Source organism: Triturus cristatus, chromosome 2_2, assembly GCF_964204655.1.
Source record: "Triturus cristatus chromosome 2_2, aTriCri1.1, whole genome shotgun sequence".
In the NCBI taxonomy this organism is placed as follows: domain Eukaryota; kingdom Metazoa; phylum Chordata; class Amphibia; order Caudata; family Salamandridae; genus Triturus; species Triturus cristatus.
In genome coordinates this window covers 719821094-719842107 of record NC_140582.1, presented here as the reverse complement: position 1 = coordinate 719842107, position 21014 = coordinate 719821094, and the positions used below count along the sequence as shown (strand labels likewise).

General features: G+C 45.9%; 1 protein-coding gene across 2 annotated transcripts in view; it reads right to left on the bottom strand.

Moving 5' to 3' along the window:
• Positions 1–21014, bottom strand: part of FAM149A (family with sequence similarity 149 member A) — a 539436-nt gene that overhangs the window by 268055 nt on the left and 250367 nt on the right. The window contains exon 1 of one of the 2 annotated variants that reach the window (XM_085641974.1): positions 10638–11092. The exons of the other annotated variant lie outside the window; for it this stretch is intronic. Within the exon in view, the coding sequence (XP_085498100.1) occupies positions 10638–10735 (98 nt within the window). The 5' untranslated portion in view covers positions 10736–11092. Of the gene's footprint in view, positions 1–10637; positions 11093–21014 lie in introns of those variants that run through there. 2 annotated transcript variants of the gene reach the window in all.

The window sequence follows — 21014 nt, the reverse complement described above, 5'->3', positions numbered from 1 at the left end:
CAGCCTCCGTTAAACTGCCTCCCGCCTCTGCAGCACACAGAGCACTACTTCTCCTTGAGTTGCAGTATGTGCTCCTGCAGCTGCCTAAGACCAGCCTTCGCCACTTTCAGGATTGCAGCCCAGCAATGGACGAGGCGGAGGAGAAAGAGCAAGAATCCGGGAACCTCCCCGTGGCACGGGCCAGAACGTGGTTAAACTAAATACACACGTGTAAGAGTTGTGTATACATACAAGGTATTTTATATTTAATAATCATTTTTGCTAAAAAATGCTTGCTTTCCTTGGACTCATTATTAGTGTGGCGTCCACCAACCCTTCCTTTTTTTCCTTATTTGTGGCTCGCGGCACAACTTTATTTCATATGGCGTGCTGCTTTTAACTTATTTTTGTTCATGATGCAGTTTCTCTGTGATACGCGTGTTAGACTATGACTGCGTATTTGTATGGCTCATCCTAATTAGTTACTATTTCAACAAACAAGAACTGGCACCATGTAGCATATCTTTTATGTAATCTGGACTAGGTGGAGGAAAGAATATTTTGTCAAAAACCTCCAGTACCAGTTAAATCATATGGTATAACCCCATCCAGTGTGCTACCAATATTTAAAATTTCAAAGCAACAGAAAAAGTAGAGACAGATAAGTGTGAGGTCAGTCCGCAGATTAATTCAACAACTTTACTCACTCTACACACCACCTCAACAGCAGAAAAGGTAGGTGAAAAAATGTGTAAAGAAAGAGAAAGTATCTCACATGCGCACCACCAGAGGAGCTACTGGTTGGTTCTCACCAGCTTGCCCACGTTTATTTCATCATTGATAGCTTTCTCAAAAGAAAGAGTGATGTGTCCAGTGCAAAGAAAAACAAATACAAAAAAAAGGAATGTGTACTGTGAAGACAAAAGCAAGGAATGTACCAACAAAGAGAAAGAAGGGGTTAGACTCACAATTGTACTCTTTATTTATTAGGAGTCTATCCCACTGTTTAAAAATCCAGCATGTTGAATACCTTGATAATGACGGCCAACATGTTTCATTGCCAATTAATTTGTGGCAATTTCATCAGGGCGACAGAGGTCGAAAAAATCACCTCCCTGGACACACAACAATGAAAAGGACTGACGAACACAAAGAAACAACAAAGCTTGATTAGTTCAACGGGGTGTCCACAGTTAAAAGCTCTTATGTATATTCACAATTCATCACGGAAAATTCCATGACTCTAGACTCAAGTATATTACCTAGTCGGAGCTATGGGCCCACATACCAGCTCCCAACCAATCACAGGGGCGTAAAACCTGTTTTGCTTTCGCCTCCCTATTCACAAAAGCACAACCGTTGCTAGTGTCTGCATCTGTGAAAAAAATTATAATGATGACGAGGATTAATTCCCAGTTTCCACATCGTCACCCTTTGTCTTAATGCAAAGCGATGTCATTCCAGCTGCACCATGCCCAAATTTGCCTATAAAATCGCGCAAATCTACATCAAATAGATCAGCGCGCATATAGCTATAGCGATTAGCCACTCGTCTCACACAAAACCACTGCTGATTCTTATCCCGTATGAACCAGCAAACCAAAGCCCACACGTTTGAGGACTATTTGCAGTAATCTTCAATCATTAAAAAATCAGGCTGCCATACATTCCAAATCAGCACATCTGAAAAAATACAAATAATGCCTGCAATAATGACAAGTCATACAATTGTGAGTTAACTTTTGATGACCTGCATATCCACCGGCACACTTAAAACCTTAGCCAAGTCTCACTCTGTATTCGAAACTCAGGCCACCCACATGCTGCCCCACAGACTTAAAGAATAGAGCAGCTGTACAGCGTTCAATCACCGGGCGGGATCTTAACAGAGCCTCTGCAGACCCTGTGCTTACCGTATACCTTTACACACGGGCAGTAACTCAACCCAGCATCGAGTTACCGCCTAGCCGCATCCTTTTTCAAACAATCCATGTTCGCGACTCGCGAGACTTTGGGAATTCCTAAATCCAGTGTAAGCAGCAGAGAGAGTGTGGCGGCCATCTTAGCACGGTCTGTAATACCAAAGAAACATGCAAATAGACACTATTTCGGGCGCCGATGGTCCATGAATGAGTCCCGACTCTCCATTTTTCCTCAACTCAACCACTTGGCAAAAACTACAGCTGTGTCTAAGTGTTTTACACGCAGATATACACCACTCACTGCCTCGTCATTAGTGTCAATTCAGCAGTGATAACTACAAATGCGGGGGTGCCCCTTGTACAGATGTTAGTCATTCCTCCCATTAACTGACTGAATATATTCTTTAAATTAAACGTGCTCCACTTACTTAGAACCTGGGAGCAAGTGTATAATATATGCAACTTCAAATCAGACCTACATACAATGGCCGGGGTCAATGCAGACACTCTCATTCAGATCAAGGTGTAATATAAACTCATGTCCACTGCTGTGGATCCTGAATCACACAACGATGCTGTACTAGACAGAGGGTGGATAGCCTACCTACTGACGTTATTCCACTCAATTTGGTCATTCAGGCCAACAGTGTCCCCCTTCTCTAAATAGATCCAGCGTGCCTCCTTCACTGCCAATCTCTTCTCCACATCGCCAGCGTCACCAAACACCTTCTCCAACACCACCCATTTTAGTGATTTAAAGTGATGTGGATGATCGTGATAATGTTGTACCAGGCGTGTAGTGAGTTTGTCGGCCCTGATCGTGCTTAGATGTTCTTGTATGCGCACCTTGACCTTTCTGGACGTTAGGCCAATGTAGTGTAGCCCACATGGGCATGTAAGTCTGTATATTACAGGACATGTGTTACAGTTAGTAAACTGACGAAGAAACCAGGTTCTCCCACTACCTAGTATGATTTCAGTCGTCTTCTCAGTCAGCTCACATACCGAACACCCACCACAGGGATGGTGTCCTGGGGGAAGAGTGACGCTCCTCTTATGAACGACAGATCTCGTATGTACTAATCTGTCCTTCAAGTTCTGCGTTCTTTTAAACGCAAATCTGGGTTGCGGCATCTGGAAGTTACTTGTAGACCAGAGTGACCAGTGCTTCCTTATTTTCTGCCTGATCTTGCTAGACAGAGGGTCAAATGTCAGAACCACTGGTAAACTTTCATTCGATTCCTTATGACTTCTCTCAAGCAAAGCTTCCCTAGGTGTATTATGGGCCCTCTTACGTGCTCTGGTGATGATTCTCTTTGGATAGGAACGTTGAGTCAGTTTCTCACTCAGGACCTCTGATTGCCGCAGATAGTCAGAAGTGGAGGAGCAGTTCCGACGGTACCTCAAAAATTGGCCCACCGGAAGATTGTCCCTCAAAGCCCTTGGATGGAAAGACTGATAGTGCAACAGGGAATTTTTATCGGTGGGTTTATGATGGACACTAGTGCTGAGCTTCTCATTAAGCACAGTGATATCAAGATCAAGGTAAGTAGCCGTCTCCCTACTGATCTGCCAGGTGAGTTTCAAACAGATGTCGAGAGAGTTTAACCACTCCAAAAATTCATCAAGTAGTTGGTGCGTACCGGACCAAATGCATAGCACATCATCTATATATCTCTTCCAGAGGCAAATATGCCCCTGGAAAGGATTAGAGAGCTGGTCCAAATGATGTTCCTCAAATTGGCCGACATAGATGCATGCCAGGCTCGGCGCAAAGGTAGCGCCCATAGATGTCCCCGAAGTTTGTAAAAAGAGGTCATCCTTGTAGCAGAAATAGTTACGGGTCAAAGCCAACTCCACACATTGCATGACAAAGGACTGAGGGGTATCGTAAAACCACTCCTGGGCCCCAAGAGCGCGAGCTGCTGCCGCCAGCGTCGCGTCCTGGGGTATGCTAGAATACAGGGACTCGATGTCAATAGTCACGAGAAACTGCTGGGAAGAGTCAAAATCCATATCATTTATAATGTTCAGGATATCAGTCGTATCCTGAACATAGGATCGTTGATTAATCACAGATTCCCTCAGAAAGAAATCGGCAAACTGTGAAAGGGGCTCAAGTACCGATGAAATACCGGATACTATCGGGCGTCCAGGGGGGAGGGCGCTGGGCCTTATGAATCTTCGGCAAAACATAGAATGCCCGTATCCTAGGGTTAGCATTGATAAGAAAATCTGCCTCTTTAGTAACAAGCGTTTGCAATGCAATAGGTTTTGCATTTGTGAGTGTTTGAGCTATTGGCATTGTAAATGGCAATGCCTTTTATTTATGTATTGGTTTTTAAAACATAAATAAAAGGCATTGTCATGTACAATGCCAATAGCTTAAATTCTCGCAAATGCGAGACCTATTGCTTGTTGGCATGCAGGACACCCGAATATAATGAAGAGATGCGGAGTACAGGCATAACCCCATTCTGAGATAGCTGGCCATGAAGACTGGGTGGATGTCAGGGAAATGGGAAGCTATACTTAAGAAAGGAATATTGTCGTCAAAGAAGACACAATACAAGTACACCTCGGTAAGCAGAACAGCAGTAGGTACTGGATTTGAGCAAATTAGAACCATTTTGGAACCTTGTTAGAACCACAGTGACCACAGCCTTCCAATCCTGCCTTTAGCACATATATAAGTGGTTGTAATTAGTCAAAAAAACATGTTGAGGATGTAAGATGCTCAGGGCCATATTCAAGATAATACTACCGGGCCTATACCCAGTCCCCTGTGATTCTCACAACCGTCCACTACATTTCTCCCTCTCACAGAAACTTGGATTGACCATCAAAACACAGATACAAAAGCAGCTCTCGCCACACTATGCCAGTTTTTCCCACATACATGTTGGGTTTGGCACAGTAACTGGATAGGTGGGGAGGTCGGTATTCTCAATGACAAGTCATTCAGAATCATTCCAACACCCACACAAACAAAACCTCCATCTTCTTTTGAATAGAACTATACATCAGGGAAACATCATAATAATTTACAATACCCTGCACCAGGCCTGATTGAATATTCCTTTGACACACTCAGTGCACTCCTTGGCTAGTTTTCACCCCATCAATTATCCTTCTCCGCCTCTTCAACGTGACGCTCTTTATTCCACTATAGCAAACCCCTTTTTTCATATCATCACTTGTTAACTAACACCCACATCTCTCCAACACATTTAGGGTGGAAGCCTCTTGATCTACAAATATAAACACAGCACCCAAACAACAAACCTATTACCCAGTCCCTATCCGATCAAGACCTTGTAAACAGTATTGCGAACATTAAAAACTCAATTTCCAAACAAACACACAACTGGATTCCCTTCAAGCATTCCTGCATCAAATGCACAGTGACCTTTGCTCACTCCAACACAACACTTACTTTGAGTAAAGTTCAACCATGTTACTAAATAAGCCTTAGACACACATTATCCACTCAGCACCTCCCCAAAATCACAATGGCCACAGCACTGCTTATTATTTGCAAACATGAATCGAAATGAGAGCGTTACTGCATAAATGGGGTAGAAACAATACCATTTATTAGCCGAAAATACAAACATACATTAAGTACACTATCCAACTCCCTCAACAATGCCTAATCCTGATACTATATTAATAAAAACCTAATCGACTCATTCCTGCCTCAAACACAGAACTTAGCACAATCTACTCTCTCTCCCACAACCACCCATTAATGATCCATCTTGATTAACCAATGCTTTTGCTACTTACCTCGCTTCTGACTTTGCTATCAGCCAATGACAGTGCTACATAGTTCTCCATCAATGTTACTACCATAGGACCTTGACTACACTCCTTACAGTGCCACTGTGCACCCCACACCCCCACTACACCTAAACTGCACCCTGCTACACTCGCACAGCTCACTGCAACATGCCCATCAGGACGTATTCCAGTCATTAAAGCATCGCAGCCTTCTTGTGCACTATTGGATTCTTTCAGTCTTCTGCTTATCAAACCTCTTGCTCTGACATCTAGTGCCCGGCTCGTCCTCACCTCTCTTCAACTATTCGCTCACATTTGACAGATAGACAACCTGCTTTCATTGTGCAGTAGTTAGTCCTATCTCTCCTCCCAAAAAATCAGCTGCTGATCCCTCACCCCGTGCAAACTAGTTCCCAGTATCTCAAAACCCATCTGTTCCTTTAAAAAGATTCGGTAGTGACTGATCTTCAACCTTCTTATACTTCACTTTTCCTCTAAATATATTCTTAACCCCATTCAACCAGCCCACTGTACCCTTCACTCCACAGAAACTACAATTTCACACATGTTGAGCTGCATCACTACTGCTCATCACAACTGGCATTCTTCCATCTGCTCTCTCACTAGCCATCACTGGCCTGGCTTACAACTCGCTCACCTCATCACACGTTGAGCACTTCTCCCTACTATGTGGAACTTTAGGACAACAACACCTACAATTCTGCTAGTTGGACTTAGACACACCTCCGCCCTTGGACCGCTCTTCTCAACCTGCACCTCCTCCCTCTGAGACATTATCTGTCGATTCATCTTCTCTCATCAGCAGTGTGCTGACGAAGTCCAAATATGTTTCTCCTTTCCTACCTAACTCCTGCCATTGTATCACTGCAAACAGTCACACTAATTTAAGTGTGATATAGCACCTGAAGTGGGGGTGGCTGCATACCATATTTTGGAAGATTTAATGATTTTAATATACCTTTTTTTCTGTGTCACTGGGAGTGAAGTTTACTGGCCCCACTTATGTACAGTTCAGCTGGTATGTGTATGCCCAGAATCTTGCGCAGGCATCCCATGTGTATATATTGAGTGTGTGTCTGTAGTGTGTCTAGCACATATGTAGTTCTATGCTGCATGTGGTGAATGAACTCAGCTTCTGAAGCCACTGAGATCCATTTTGGATGATCCTGCCATAGCACACGAAAGATGGTGAGGACGCTTCTCCCACACAATAGAAGTGTATGAGTGCATTCCTCGTGGCTGGAGGGAGTCACTGAAATGAGGAGGATGGAGATGGGGCTACTTTTAGAAACTCCATGAGGACTTTTGATCACAATGGGCTACTGATTCGTTTTCCTGAGCTATATCACTTGGTTGATTGTGGAAAGAGCTGTGGAGCTGTAGTTCTGTAGTGTGAGGTGAGTAAGTTTCTAGGTCAGGCCTTACCTTTTGTTAATTCCGGATTGCTACTTCACTTGTATTGAAAACAAAGTTCCATAAAGAATCCTTCAAACAAGTAATTCTATGATTTAGCCAGGGCTATTTTCTTTTTCATCCCTGCAGTTCCAACACAATCAATGTGGCAAAGAAAAGATTTTTCAAATCTGATATAATTCATAAATAGCCAATGTAACAACAGTTCCAAAAATGATGTAGGTACTCCTAGTGACGGCGCAGTTCAGGTGAAGGAAGAAAAAAGATGACAACAGTGTGCATGCAACGTATGTACAAAAAACATACCCATCAGGACATCAATTGTTTGGAATCCAATGAAACACATATCTAGGATTTCCTGGAATCCGATATCACAAGAGAAATGGTTATGATTAACAAGTTGGCATTTCGACCCCTGGAAAGGATTCTGGCAGGGCCTTCCTCAGGGCAAAACAAAATCTAGCAACTTGCTGTTATTGTCTCATCCTCTCTGATGGCCATGCGGTGCTCGGGATGCTTTCACCGACACGCAAAGTGAGAGGTTTGAATAATGTTTGGGAATTGTTAAAAGGGACGTTTCCCATACTGCATCTCTGGATGTTTTAGGACTCTTCTGGGATCCTTTGGTCAGGTTGCTACCGCTTTTGGTCTGGGCTTAGAGCCGCCCCATGATTACCATTAGTTGGCTATCTTGACCCACTACTAATTCCACTGGTTATTCCCGCCTGCCTCCGAAGATTGCCAATTTGGATTGCATTACCATCTAACAATTAATATGTTGTGGCTTTAATTAATGTTTTGTCATCACCAAGCTCAACCCCAGAAAGTGCACGGTTGGCCTACGCAGCCACTGTTATTTCATCAACACTCCTCTAACCATCCCACTCTTCAATAAATAAACAAATAAGACCGTGGTCATCATTAATGTTCAGTCAGACTTTATAGAGGTCAAGTTTTTTCCAAAATAAATGAGACCTTTCAACAGTACATGGTGTGAGATTTGAAGAAGTGGGTAGCCTATGACCTTTGCCACTTATGCTACACCCCTCATCAATATGGTGTCCTACCAAACTCAAAGTTTTATAGAATAACCTGGACTATGCTAGCATAGTTGAAAAAAACAGCTTATTGTACGCCAACTTCTGCCTTTACAAGCTGCACCAAGGTATTTGGGGTCAAGGAAATCAGCAACCAAAGTCATATGCTACTGAAAGAAATGGATTTGAGACACTGAGCGACTAACTTATTGAGTTACGAAAGTTAAGTGAATGATTTACAAATAGTGTTCCAGAACAAATGTTAACGAGCACTAGCAAAGCGAACGTGTCTTGCCTTCAGGACCTACTGGCTTTGCCGATAATTTATAGCGATGCTATACAGCATCCGTGATACTCTGCAGCGTAGCTAGGGAGGAGAGAAAAAAATAAGACGGTACATACGCATCATTTTGTAGGCAAGCACGCCTAAAAAATAATGCAGGAGCTTTTTTTAATATTTAGCCATCTGAGTTGAATTGGTAAATATAAGAAACAGTGCACACAAAGAGTATTTTTGTAAGCCAATGGGAGAAGCAGCACAGAGGACACAGGTGGAGGAAATCAACATGGAGGGCGGGGCAGAAGCAACACAGAGAGCGAGGTGCAGAAGCAACATGGTGGGTCAGACCAACCTGGAGGAAGCGGATATGGAAAAGAAACACAGAGGGCAGGGGAGAGCAATGGGACGAGAAGGGGGGCACAATGGTGAGAGAAAGCAATGTGGAGCTGGGGGGAGAGAAGCACATGGACAAGAAAGCAACACATGGGACAGAAGCATATGATGGTGAGCCCAGCATGGAGAGGGTGGAGGAGAAGCAGATGCGCAAAAGAGAGCAACATTGACTGTGGAAGGAAGAAGTACACAAGGGAGAACACTAGAAAACACATGCACTACCACTGAATGCTTAACCAAAAAGAAAACAAAGTTGTATCTGAAAATTAAGCATTAGAAGATTAGAAGTAATGAGGTCACGACCCACAGGGGGGAACAAACACAAGGCGATGAAGGAAAGCCACACAAGCCGACGAATAAAAAGCAAGGAAATAAGAGTGACAATAAAGCCAACCAATGGTAAGCAATGGGTGGCCTCTAAGCCCAATGTAAAATTATAATAGGTCTTTGCGCAAACAGACAGCTTGTGCTGTATGTTAGGCGAGACCTAAAACCAGAAACAACTGTGTACTCAACGACTGGATCACAAAGTTACGCGATCAACAGAAACAACAATAGGTAGACATAGAAAAGCCTCAAGGCGGCTCAACGTTTTCTACTGATTAAATACAATGAGCCGTTTCACATATCACCTTGAGAACGAAATATAATATTCCAGTTTGATGCAAAATGAATAGGATACGTTTTGAGATTACAGACTATGGTAACTATAGACACAAGTTGTTAGTTTTCTGGTCACCATAGCAATCGCTATGGATGCTTTGCGTTCTCCATTTACGGTAGTGAGGGTAATTTCATTTTGTTGTCCGGTATGTCGCCGTACCTGAACACTAGGCTAAACCCCCAAACCACCCAAAAGAGATACAACAGAGACCACATTTGCTTCTTGCCCTCGTGGACTCTTAGGACAGTACCACCTGCTATATAAAAAAAATACTTTCTGACGTCAGAGTCTGTGGCCTTTATTGAGAAAAACTTGGACTCCGAAGCCTTTTAATATGCAATGTATTACAATTAAAGATGTGTTTAACAACCGAGAAAATTGGGGATATCCTGACTGGGGAAGGGGCTGCAGGTGTCAACTACTATGCAGTGAAAGCAAAGTTTGCCAGCAATGAACGTGTCCTTGGCTCCACAGCTTAGCATCAAGTCTACCAGCAGCACTCTCCTGCTGTTTCCCTAAACGCCGAAAGCAGCAGTGACAGATTTACAGAACTCGAGATCTCGAACAACAACCATGACCTGACCTTCAACCAGTTCCACTCCATGCAGGTGAGTGTGTCACCTGCAGTGAGTGCGGCTCGCGGAGAAGCAACAATCCGCGCGGCTCCTTTAGTTTAATTCTTCCCAGCATATACTGTGACAGAAATGGCTTCTAGTTAAGTAGTGTATTCTGTAACACCTCCGCTGTGAGCACGCGACAGGGGGTCCGCGGGCCATCCAGCACGGTACAAAGAAAAGCTGGAAGTACACTGTACAGCAAAATCTGTTCACAAACATTAAAACATTGTATTATGAATGGAAAGAAAGGATTTATGATGTAAGGTGACGCCATTTAAACGAGTTCTGAGTCGGAGCGCGGCTAATTGAAGAAAATAAGACACCCACGATTGGCTTTCCAGGAACGCAGGCTCTGTGCATACTACCTGAAGAGCATGATGCAAGAAGCAAGACATTTCTGAAGAAATATTCGGACGCTTTTAGCTGGTTACCGCATCGGTTCACTTTCAGGTATTTTGTAAAAGGCGCTTTGTACATCCGCACACCGCTAGTTGCAGGTGTGAGGGTTGCTGCTTGTAGCGTACTCACCCGACGACCACCAGCTCCAGAGTGTGGCTGAGATTGCTGGGCAGCTGGCGGGAGCTTGGCGCGGTACCCGGTGACACCCCTGCGGCTGCACAGTGCATGAAGGAGGCAGGGGCTCACCCGCGGGTGACTGCCACCATGCCTGGGCTCAGGCATAGGGGTCCGAGCCTCGGCCGCGTATCTCTTCGGCACAGCCTCTCTCCACCCGGGCACTTTGGCGGGCACTCCCAGCATGCAGCCTGCCTCTCCCACACCAGCACGGCAGAGACTGGAGGGCAGCGAGCTACATTCCCAACTACGCCGAATTAATATCAGCTCTGTCTCTCCTAGCTTTATTTTAGAATCCACCCGTTAGCTGCATTTTAATCGGGGCCATCTTCGAGGAAAGGAACAGGAAGCTGCAAACGTCCAGCGTGCAGCAGCCCTGTTTTCCCAATCATAACAAAGCCCAGTGTAGCAGCAGAAGCGATTCCCCACCTCCTCCCTCAGCTCTGGCCCTGGCAGCAGCAGTGTGGGTGTGTGTTAATACACACAGCCTTACAGTAATCTCTTTTCCCTGCCTCGCGGAACCCCCTCCCTCCCGCCGAGCACAGAGCTTCGGAGACGAGCTACATACAGCACTCTACCAGGACCAGCTGGCCGAGCTCCCGCGTCTGCGTCTGCACTGGCACCGTCGAGGGGAGATTCATGGAAGGACCTAACCAGAGGAACCATCTATTTCCTCTCTTTGTCATTTCAAATAACTTCTCTTCCTACCTTGCTCTATGCTGATGAAAACACTGCCTAAAAAGCATTAGTGTTATGGTATTATACCTGAATATTAATATAATATCTATCACATTGTTAATAGTTCTTACCCAAAGTTTTTATTTCTGGCATAAAACCCTTTGATTCCCACTCTGTGGTACAAACAGACCATGAGATTACATTGAAATGAGCAGGGTTTCTGTGTCTTCACAACTGTTTTCATCACAAACCACAAGCCGGGCATTAACCCACTCAGCTGTGCGTGGCTGTCTGACTCACTGACACTTCTCTGCCAATACAATGGCTTGCTCAGTGACAGGCTACTAATGTTGTAAGGGTGTAGGTCTCTCCGAGCAGCTGTGCAATCAAGCCACACCGGCCTTTTTATTTGTCCCTGTGCTTGTACTGGTTTCTTTGACTTTAGACGTCAGTTTGGTTCGTGGGGCCTTTAATTACTAAGGGCCACGAAAAAAAGGCCAATTGTTACTCCTTACTGATACCTTTTGATAAGTGCTCAATATCTAAATAAATAAGGGGCCAGGTCCCTAAATGTTTCTTATAAACGCAGTGCTGAGAACACCAACTTCCTTCCACCCCTGGGGTCGGCTACTGTCTTGGTGCTAGAATGACTCCCACAGGGGACGCCTTACTCTTGCTTGCAGCTCTGGTCAGCCGTGAGGGGAGCGGCTCAGCAGCAGCCTTGGCAGACTTTGTAGCGGACTCGCTAATTCCTCGCACAATCCAGGCTACACACCGCCGTGAGGGGAACGGCCTACAACTCCCAGCACCCTTAGCGCTCGCGCATGCCAGTGACGCTACGCGGCAGCGCCGGGCCAGGATAAAGCCCGCCAGGTCTCCCCGCAGCGCGGGACGCCTTACTCTTGCTTGCAGCTTTGGTCAGCCGTGAGGGAAACGCCTCAGCAGCAGCCTTGGCAGACTTTGTAGCGGACTCGCTAATTCCTCGCACAATCCAGGCTACACACCGCCGTGAGGGGAACGGCCTACAACTCCCAGCACCCTTAGCGCTCACGCATGCCAGTGACGCTACGCGGCAGCGCCGGGCCAGGATAAAGCCCGCCAGGGCTCCCCGCAGCGCGGGACGCCTTACTCTTGCTTGCAGCTTTGGTCAGCCGTGAGGGGAACGGCTCAGCAGCAGCCTTGGCAGACTTTGTAGCGGACTCGCTAATTCCTCGCACAATCCAGGCTACACACCGCCGTGAGGGGAACGGCCTACAACTCCCAGCACCCTTAGCGTTCGCGCATGCCAGTGACGCTACACGGCAGCGCCGGGCCAGGATAAAGCCCGCCAGGTCTCCCCGCAGCGCGGGACGCCTTACTCTTGCTTGCAGCTTTGGTCAGCCGTGAGGGGAACGGCTCAGCAGCAGCCTTGGCAGACTTTGTAGCAGACTCGCTAATTCCTCGCACAATCCAGGCTACACACCGCCGTGAGGGGAACGGCCTACAACTCCCAGCACCCTTTGCGCTCGCGCATGCCAGTGACGCTACGCGGCAGCGCCGGGCCAGGATAAAGCCCGCCAGGTCTCCCCGCAGCGCGGGACGCCTTACTCTTGCTTGCAGCTTTGGTCAGCCGTGAGGGGAACGGCTCAGCAGCAGCCTTGGCAGACTTTGTAGCGGACTCGCTAATTCCTCGCACAATCCAGGCTACACACCGCCGTGAGGGGAACAGCCTACAACTCCCAGCACCCTTAGCGCTCGCGCATGCCAGTGACGCTACGCGGCAGCGCCGGGCCAGGATAAAGACCGCCAGGTCTCCCCGCAGCGCGGGACGCCTTACTCTTGCTTGCAGCTTTGGTCAGCCGTGAGGGGAACGGCTCAGCAGCAGCCTTGGCAGACTTTGTAGCAGACTCGCTAATTCCTCGCACAATCCAGGCTACACACCGCCGTGAGGGGAACGGCCTACAACTCCCAGCACCCTTTGCGCTCGCGCATGCCAGTGACGCTACGCGGCAGCGCCGGGCCAGGATAAAGCCCGCCAGGTCTCCCCGCAGCGCGGGACGCCTTACTCTTGCTTGCAGCTTTGGTCAGCCGTGAGGGGAACGGCTCAGCAGCAGCCTTGGCAGACTTTGTAGCGGACTCGCTAATTCCTCGCACAATCCAGGCTACACACCGCCGTGAGGGGAACAGCCTACAACTCCCAGCACCCTTAGCGCTCGCGCATGCCAGTGACGCTACGCGGCAGCGCCGGGCCAGGATAAAGACCGCCAGGTCTCCCCGCAGCGCGGGACGCCTTACTCTTGCTTGCAGCTTTGGTCAGCCGTGAGGGGAACGGCTCAGCAGCAGCCTTGGCAGACTTTGTAGCAGACTCGCTAATTCCTCGCACAATCCAGGCTACACACCGCCGTGAGGGGAACGGCCTACAACTCCCAGCACCCTTTGCGCTCGCGCATGCCAGTGACGCTACGCGGCAGCGCCGGGCCAGGATAAAGCCCGCCAGGTCTCCCCGCAGCGCGGGACGCGCGCGGGCAGCGCCCGGGCCAAGGGCGGGCCCGTCCTTGCCCGTCCCTGACTGAACCTGACTGGGCTGGGCCATCCTCCTAACATTGTTACATGTGTCCCAGCGTTCAAGGTAGAACTGTGGTCTTACGCTGTTTAGGATATACGGCAAGTGCTTATTGTGCATGCTATTGAGATCTGTGGTGTCTTCTATGTGATTTTAAAGGTTTATTGTGATTTTTATTTGCTTGTTTGTTTCTTCGTATTGTTGATACCGCTGTGAGACCACATTCCCACTGGTGCGCTCCCAGCATATGATGGCGGGCAAGGGGAAGCGTACAGGAGGGGGTGGGTCTGTGTCTGGTACCCTTGACCATTTTATTACCAGAGCAGTTTCGGTGTTAGAGCATGAATTGGCTATCACTGAGCGCCGTTTATCCTCAGAGCTAATTCAAGCGCAACGTTCATCTTTGGGAACACTAGCTTTAGCGAAATCCCCTAGGAATTTAGCAGTGCAGGTTTTGGGTGATCAAGCGCAGCGGGGCAATACCGGGGATAGTAATATCACATCACATCACATCACCTGCTCGAAATGATTCGATTGATGCCCCGGGAGAAGTTGTCCCTATATTTGGTAGCGCTCCTAACAACTTTAAACCTGTCCCTTCCTACCCTCAGACAAGAGCTAGTAGAAAAGTCACTAAACCTGCTATTCTTAAGAGGAAAAGAGATGGGATGACTCAGGGAGGGAGCCAGCCAAAGCACCCTAACATTGCGACAAATTTACTATTGGAAGCTCAAGCTATTGATAACTCACTCTTGGGTGAGACTATCAATAGATCTTCGGACCTGCCTCAATATAGCGATCTGATTTGTCAGATCGAGCAAATATTATTACTGCCACTCCTGGAAAGGGTAAAAGTGGTTATTGAAAAGGTTGAACGACTTGAGCAAACTATTTTAGATAACTTTTGTTCATTGAAAAATGTTATCAAATTAGTCACTAAGGACAGTGATAATCCTATTAGGGTTAACCCCACTCTTTCTGTCCCGCCATCTTCTCCCCCTGCTCCTGACGTGTCATCTAAAGCTAATTCTAGGGTTGCACCCCCCAGATCTCTGCCCAAAGATAATGGCACTAATCAAGGTGGCACTCAGGATAGGGTTAGCATAAGGGGTCTATCTGGCTCTAACACCGTAAGCAAGGGTATGCAAAAAGGGGTGAATAAGGATTCTGGGGATAGAATTAATAAACCTTCTAATACCCACATTCATCTCCCCCCCAGATTCCACTCCTTATGTTGTCGTTTTGACTGGTGTCCCTGAACTCAAAGATGTCACAGTGGAATCCTACCAACAACTCAAAAATAAAGTTATTTTCTGGTTAAGCAAGAATAGACCGATCCCGACCTTCATGGACGGGAAGATCCTTTTTGCCAGAAGAGTTAGTTGGGTGGGCCCTAGACCTAAAGATGTCCCAGGGGATTCCATCATTATTAACTTTGAGGATAGACGCGTGGTGCGTTTTATTTGTGACCATTCATCCACATGTGATCGCTCAGAAATAAGGGTACATGATTTGCGGTACTTTTATAATTTTAATTCTAATATATCTGCAAGATTTGTTCATGACCAGGCAAGATGGGGAATCAACCCAATGCCCGCTATATACTCCCCCGATCTTACCAACAACGCATGTTATCCGGTAGCCTTGCTTGACCGGTATTAGAGGGGTTGCCTTCTACTACGTCCCCTATACCAAATAGCCCTACAGGAGGGCCCAAGGGTAGAAGAGAGGTAGATACAGTAGAATACGAGTCTTGTACTAAGACTACATGTAAAATTTTAAGGTGGAATATTGCGGGCATTGGATCCAAAAGCCAAAACGAGATATGGGCGGGATATGTCATATCACACGATATCATTGCTTTACAAGAGACCTGGGATACAACGAATAGCTTTTTCCTGGATGGTTATGTCCATTTATATATCCCAGCCACACCCAGCTTGGCGGGCAGGGCGAGGGGGGGCCTTGTACTCCTGGTCTCATTGAATTTAAAAGGATCTGCTAAACAGTTAGAATCTTTTTCCCGACACTGCCTAGTCGTAGAACTAGCGGTTGCAAATTCTCCACCCGTGCTTCTTATTAATTTTTATAATTCTCCAGACAGTCAGTCTAATCCAGCACCTAGAATCTTTGGGGGAGGTTCTGGATAAATTCAGAGCGTCACATAATAGCTTCGAGGTTATCTTGATGGGTGACTTTAATATTCATCCATGCAGTCTGGGTTGCATTATGGATGATGAAGAGGGATTTCCCTATTCATCTCCCACACACTTTGAACACACTAAACAAGGTGAGGTTTTGGAGAGCCTTTTGGCTTCCTCAAACCTCTTTGAATCCGGTTGCTGCACGAAAGGGCAGAGGTCCTTTACATTTAAAGGTATAGATTCAGGATCAATCATCGATTACATATTTGTTTCGACTTCGATTTCGTCTTTGGTTTTAAATTACAGGGTAGAAGACTCTGTATTTAGCTACCATAACCCCGTGATAGTTGAGGCTGTTCCGGGAGGGTCACTGGCTTTTAAAGATATAAGAATTTCAGGAACCATAGACCTTGTCTTAAAAGACCAGGGTAGGAGACTGAAATGGGCTAAAGTGACTCCGATCACTTTCCTACAAGAGGTTTTGTCCAAGGTTGAACCGGAGGTGGGCATTTGTTTAGACCACGCTAATGCCAACTCAAGGATAGTTGAGGCCTTTAATACTATTTGCCTACAAGTAGATAAAGCCCTTTTGGTAAAAACTAATTCAGGGGGTCAAATAGGCAAAAAATGGTTTGACACTAATTGTACTAAGGCTCACTCTGCTCTCTTAAGGGCATTAAAGGAAACACCGAGAAACAGACCATTGATTGCATCCTTGAGGAAACAATATAAACAGGTCATCACAGCTCGTAAAAATGAGATTAAGGAAGATGCTTGGAATAACTTACAGTCAAAGGAAACCCTCCGGGACAGTTCAAAATTCTGGGGAGTGATTAATCATCCATATTTTTCCGGTAGTGAGATCCAGGCTATGGAATGTAGTATTCCTGACGAGCAGTGGTTAGCTCATTTCGAAAAGATTTATAGCTCTTATTCACCTGGGCATCCAGAAGGGTCTTCACCTCTTAAACAGGTTGGTTTGGTTTCGGTCTTTAGGGAGGAGGATGTGGAAAAAGCCATTCATGAGACATCCAAAAATAAGGCTCCGGGACCAGATGGTGTCCCTGCAGGCCTATATAAGTCTGCCCCTAAATTCTGGGCCAAAATACTAACAAATGTTTTCAATGCCGCCAGAGACAAGAATATCCCTGACTCCTGGGCTAAGTCTATCATTATCCCAATTTTTAAAAAAGGTCAGAGGGGTGATCCGGCCTGTTATAGGCCTATTTCCTTAATTGACTCTGCCGTTAAAATCTTAGGCAGAGTCATCTTGGGTAGGTTGACCACATGGCTTGAGGGCAGTAGCATACTATCAAATGCTCAATATGGTTTCAGGGCTAACAGGAGCACGCTGGATCAATGTTTAAACCTTCATTTACTTATTTGCAAATATACCATCACAAAGGAGGGGTCCTTGTATATGGCCTTTATGGACCTCTCCTCAGCTTTTGACCTGGTTAACAGGTCAAAGCTGTGGAGAATCCTATTGGACATGGGGGTTGATCCCCCTTTGGTTGGCTTCTTGGCGGACCTTCATCACAGCTTATTAGCATCGGTGAGGGTTACCCAAGGAGGAAGGTGTACCAGCTGTTTTAGGTCAGAGAGGGGCGTTAGGCAGGGGTGCATATTGGCACCCCTCCTTTGTACACTGTATATAAATGCTTTGGACCCTGCTTTGGCCAATTCATTGGCGGACGTTCCGCGTGCAGGAGAAACTAAGATCCCAGTTCTCCTATACACGGACGACGCCGTGCTCTTGGCACGTTCAGGTGTGGCCCTTGACAGATTACTGGCCTCCTTTGGTGATTTCATGACATCCCTAGATCTTAAAATTAACATCCAAAAGTCTCAGGTCATGATCACCGGTCAGGCCAGTAGGAAAAGGAAATCCAAATCATTTTATTGCCTTGGTCATGAGGTAAAAAGGGTCCCCATTTTTACTTATTTAGGGGTTATTTTTGACGAGAAAGGAACATGGGGTCCGCAACATAAACAAAAAGGCAATTCTGTGGCAAGATCGGCCGCAGCAATACTTGGATTTGCCAAATGGTTGGGAGCTCGCCCCTTGGAGGCTATTTTGAAAGTTTATAAAGCCAAATCTTTGGCCATAGCCGCCTATGGTTCTGCCATTTGGGGCTACACTAACACCGATATTATTCAGAGGGTGGAGAACATGTTTTTAAGAACTTTGCTGTCCGTCCCTCAGTCCACACCCACTTTTACAATACATTCAGAGTTGGGTGTGGGGTATGTTGCAGACCTAATTAAAGTGGCACCCGTCATTTGTTGGTTAAAAACCTGGCTTAACCAGGAAATTTCTTTAACCCACTTGATTCTTAAGGATTGTCTTGCCTTGGACAGAGCCCATAGAATCCCCTGGCTGGCATATGTGAAAAAGATGCTGGCAATAGCGGGCAGACCAGAGTTATTTAATTCCCCTGATTGTATTAACAAGAAGGATGTTATGGGGATTAAGACCGCTCTTGTTATTCGACTTACGGCTGAGAGGGAGGACCTGGAACTAAAAAAGCCATTAGTTAGAAAGAACTATGCGCTTATAACTGTTCCTGGCCTTGAACCCTACCTGACCTTTGTAACCAGTCCATTTCACAGGTCTCTCCTAATCAAATTCCGCTTAAATTTGATACATTTTGTGCTTGGTTTTTATCCCACATGGGCTACCCCTGAAAATGCAACCCCATGTGATTGTGATAATTTCTCTACCCAGGACACATTACATTTTATTATGTTCTGCGAGCACTATGTACAGATTAGGGAAAAATACCTGGTACCTGTTCTTAAAGGGGCTGGTTTTTTACAAGTACGGCCAGCTGCAACTTTTACCTAGCATCACTATTGCTTTTTATGTAGCAAGTTTTTTAGTTGCGGCTGTCCGCATAAACAAGAAGCGTGTCAGTGCACGGCCAAGACCCAATATGATAGATTTGGTATGAAGGGTTAGTGGTTTCTATTTATGGAGTTTCAATTCCTGTTAGCTTTTTTAGTGAATTTACATTATTGTATTTTATTTATTCCTCTTTTAACTTTGAATTGAACTTATGAAATATGTTCACTTCAATCCTTTTTAATCTTGACAATGTCATTCTTATTGTAACTTATGAACGTTTTGCCCTGTATTTTATGTGATTATCTGTTATGTCTTTTTTTGATTTTTATTAATCGAATAAAAGTACTTGACTGACTGACTGACTGACTGACTCCCACATGCAAGTGGTCTGGATTAGGAACAGCAAATGCTTGGGGTGTGATTGTGAAGTGGTGTTTAGCACTACTAATACTTATGTTTTAATAACAATTGAAAGGGCCCTCTTTTTAGGTCTCGCCTAACACCGAACATGCGCTGTTGCTGAGAGGGGCATTATATGCAGTAAAGGGCTTGGAGCCCCGTCTCCACTTTCCATTTGCAGGCACTGCTTGTAGCTGCCTCGTGATTGGCTCCCGTACGCATGGCATCACTTCCTTGTACTGTTTTGGAGCATGGACGAAGTATTAATAAATTTTGTTTTATTTGTGTCTCTCCGCTATTGGCACTGTGCTTATGACAACTTTTATTTGTGTAACACATTTTTAGGTCTCGCTGAGCCAAAGGCTCGAAGAGACATTTTGTATGTGGGATTTTCAAAGTGCTACCCACAGTCTTTTGGCTGGCCTAAACCTTGAGTGCACGGTCACATGTGTGCTGCACACATAGAAGTAGTAAATTGCCAAATTTGATTGTTAATGTGCAGGAAGGAATACCTTCCTGCACATAAAGAATAATTTTCTGCAACTCAAGCACCCTTGCACTATGGTGCAAGGGTGTCTGGATTGGAGCTAGGGGGCTGTTTTTAGCACCAGCGCTGGGAGAAAAAACTGGGATTTGCCGTATTGATGTAAATACAGCGCATCCCTGCGTTTTTTCAAAATGGCGGAGCATTGCACTGCAAAATTGACCACAGCTCTGTAATTTCCTTGTAAATGTGCCCCTTAATAGTGCATTTTACATTTTTCTTTTGTATCCGATCGGCATGTATGCTACACATGCTCTGTCCTTGTATTTTTTGTGTTCGATCGGCATGTAAGCTGTGCATACACTTGCCTTGCAAGTCTATTGTCATCCATACTTCGCACGTCATTAGCTTTTTCCGGTTTCGCTTTTTACCCCTCTCCCATGGTATACCACAGGCATGAATAAAACCCTCATAAAATGCACTTCAATCCGAGGTTTCAACACCATCACAAACGTATGAACAGCATTTAATGTCTAGCAGGATTTACAGTAAACACCTCCAAAGCATTGAAATCCCAATAACAGGAGGGCAAGAAGCCTTAGCTCAACAGTCATTTTGCTCCTAAGGACATATCAGTAAGACGCCCGTATTCACATCAGAGAGGCTCACAAAGGAGTAGCAAATCAGCATCCCCATGCAAGACTTAGTCCGACAGAGCTCATAGGTTTCCCAATTACATTCGTGAGCTGTCCGTAGAAACTGGCTTTTCTTAGTAATATGGGGTTAATCAACCTGTCCTGCCATCTCCCCAAATGGAAAAGAGAACAAGCCCGGGAACTATGTCGACTCTGTGACAACCATAGGGAAGACATAATTCACGTTCTGTGCCTGTGTCCAAGTCTCCTGAAAGAAGGAAGGACCCTCCTATGGAGGGCCTGGAACAACAAGGAAGTAAGATCGTGCAGAGCTGCAGTATTGGCTTGCTTTGACCCACGGAACACACACTTAAACTGTGCACTGGTGAGGTTTATGGTCTGTGCAGCAAAAAAACTAGGGGAGGGGAGATGTCGACCCCTACCTCAGCTAGAGGCGCAGATCCATGGACTTCTACAATAGCAGGAAGTCTTGCCTTGCGGGCAGCCAGACACACTAAACTGTCAGAAACACCAAAACAAAACCGATACTAAAAAAGGGATGGGCGCACAGGCTGGACAACTTTGAGTCTCAAAACACAACC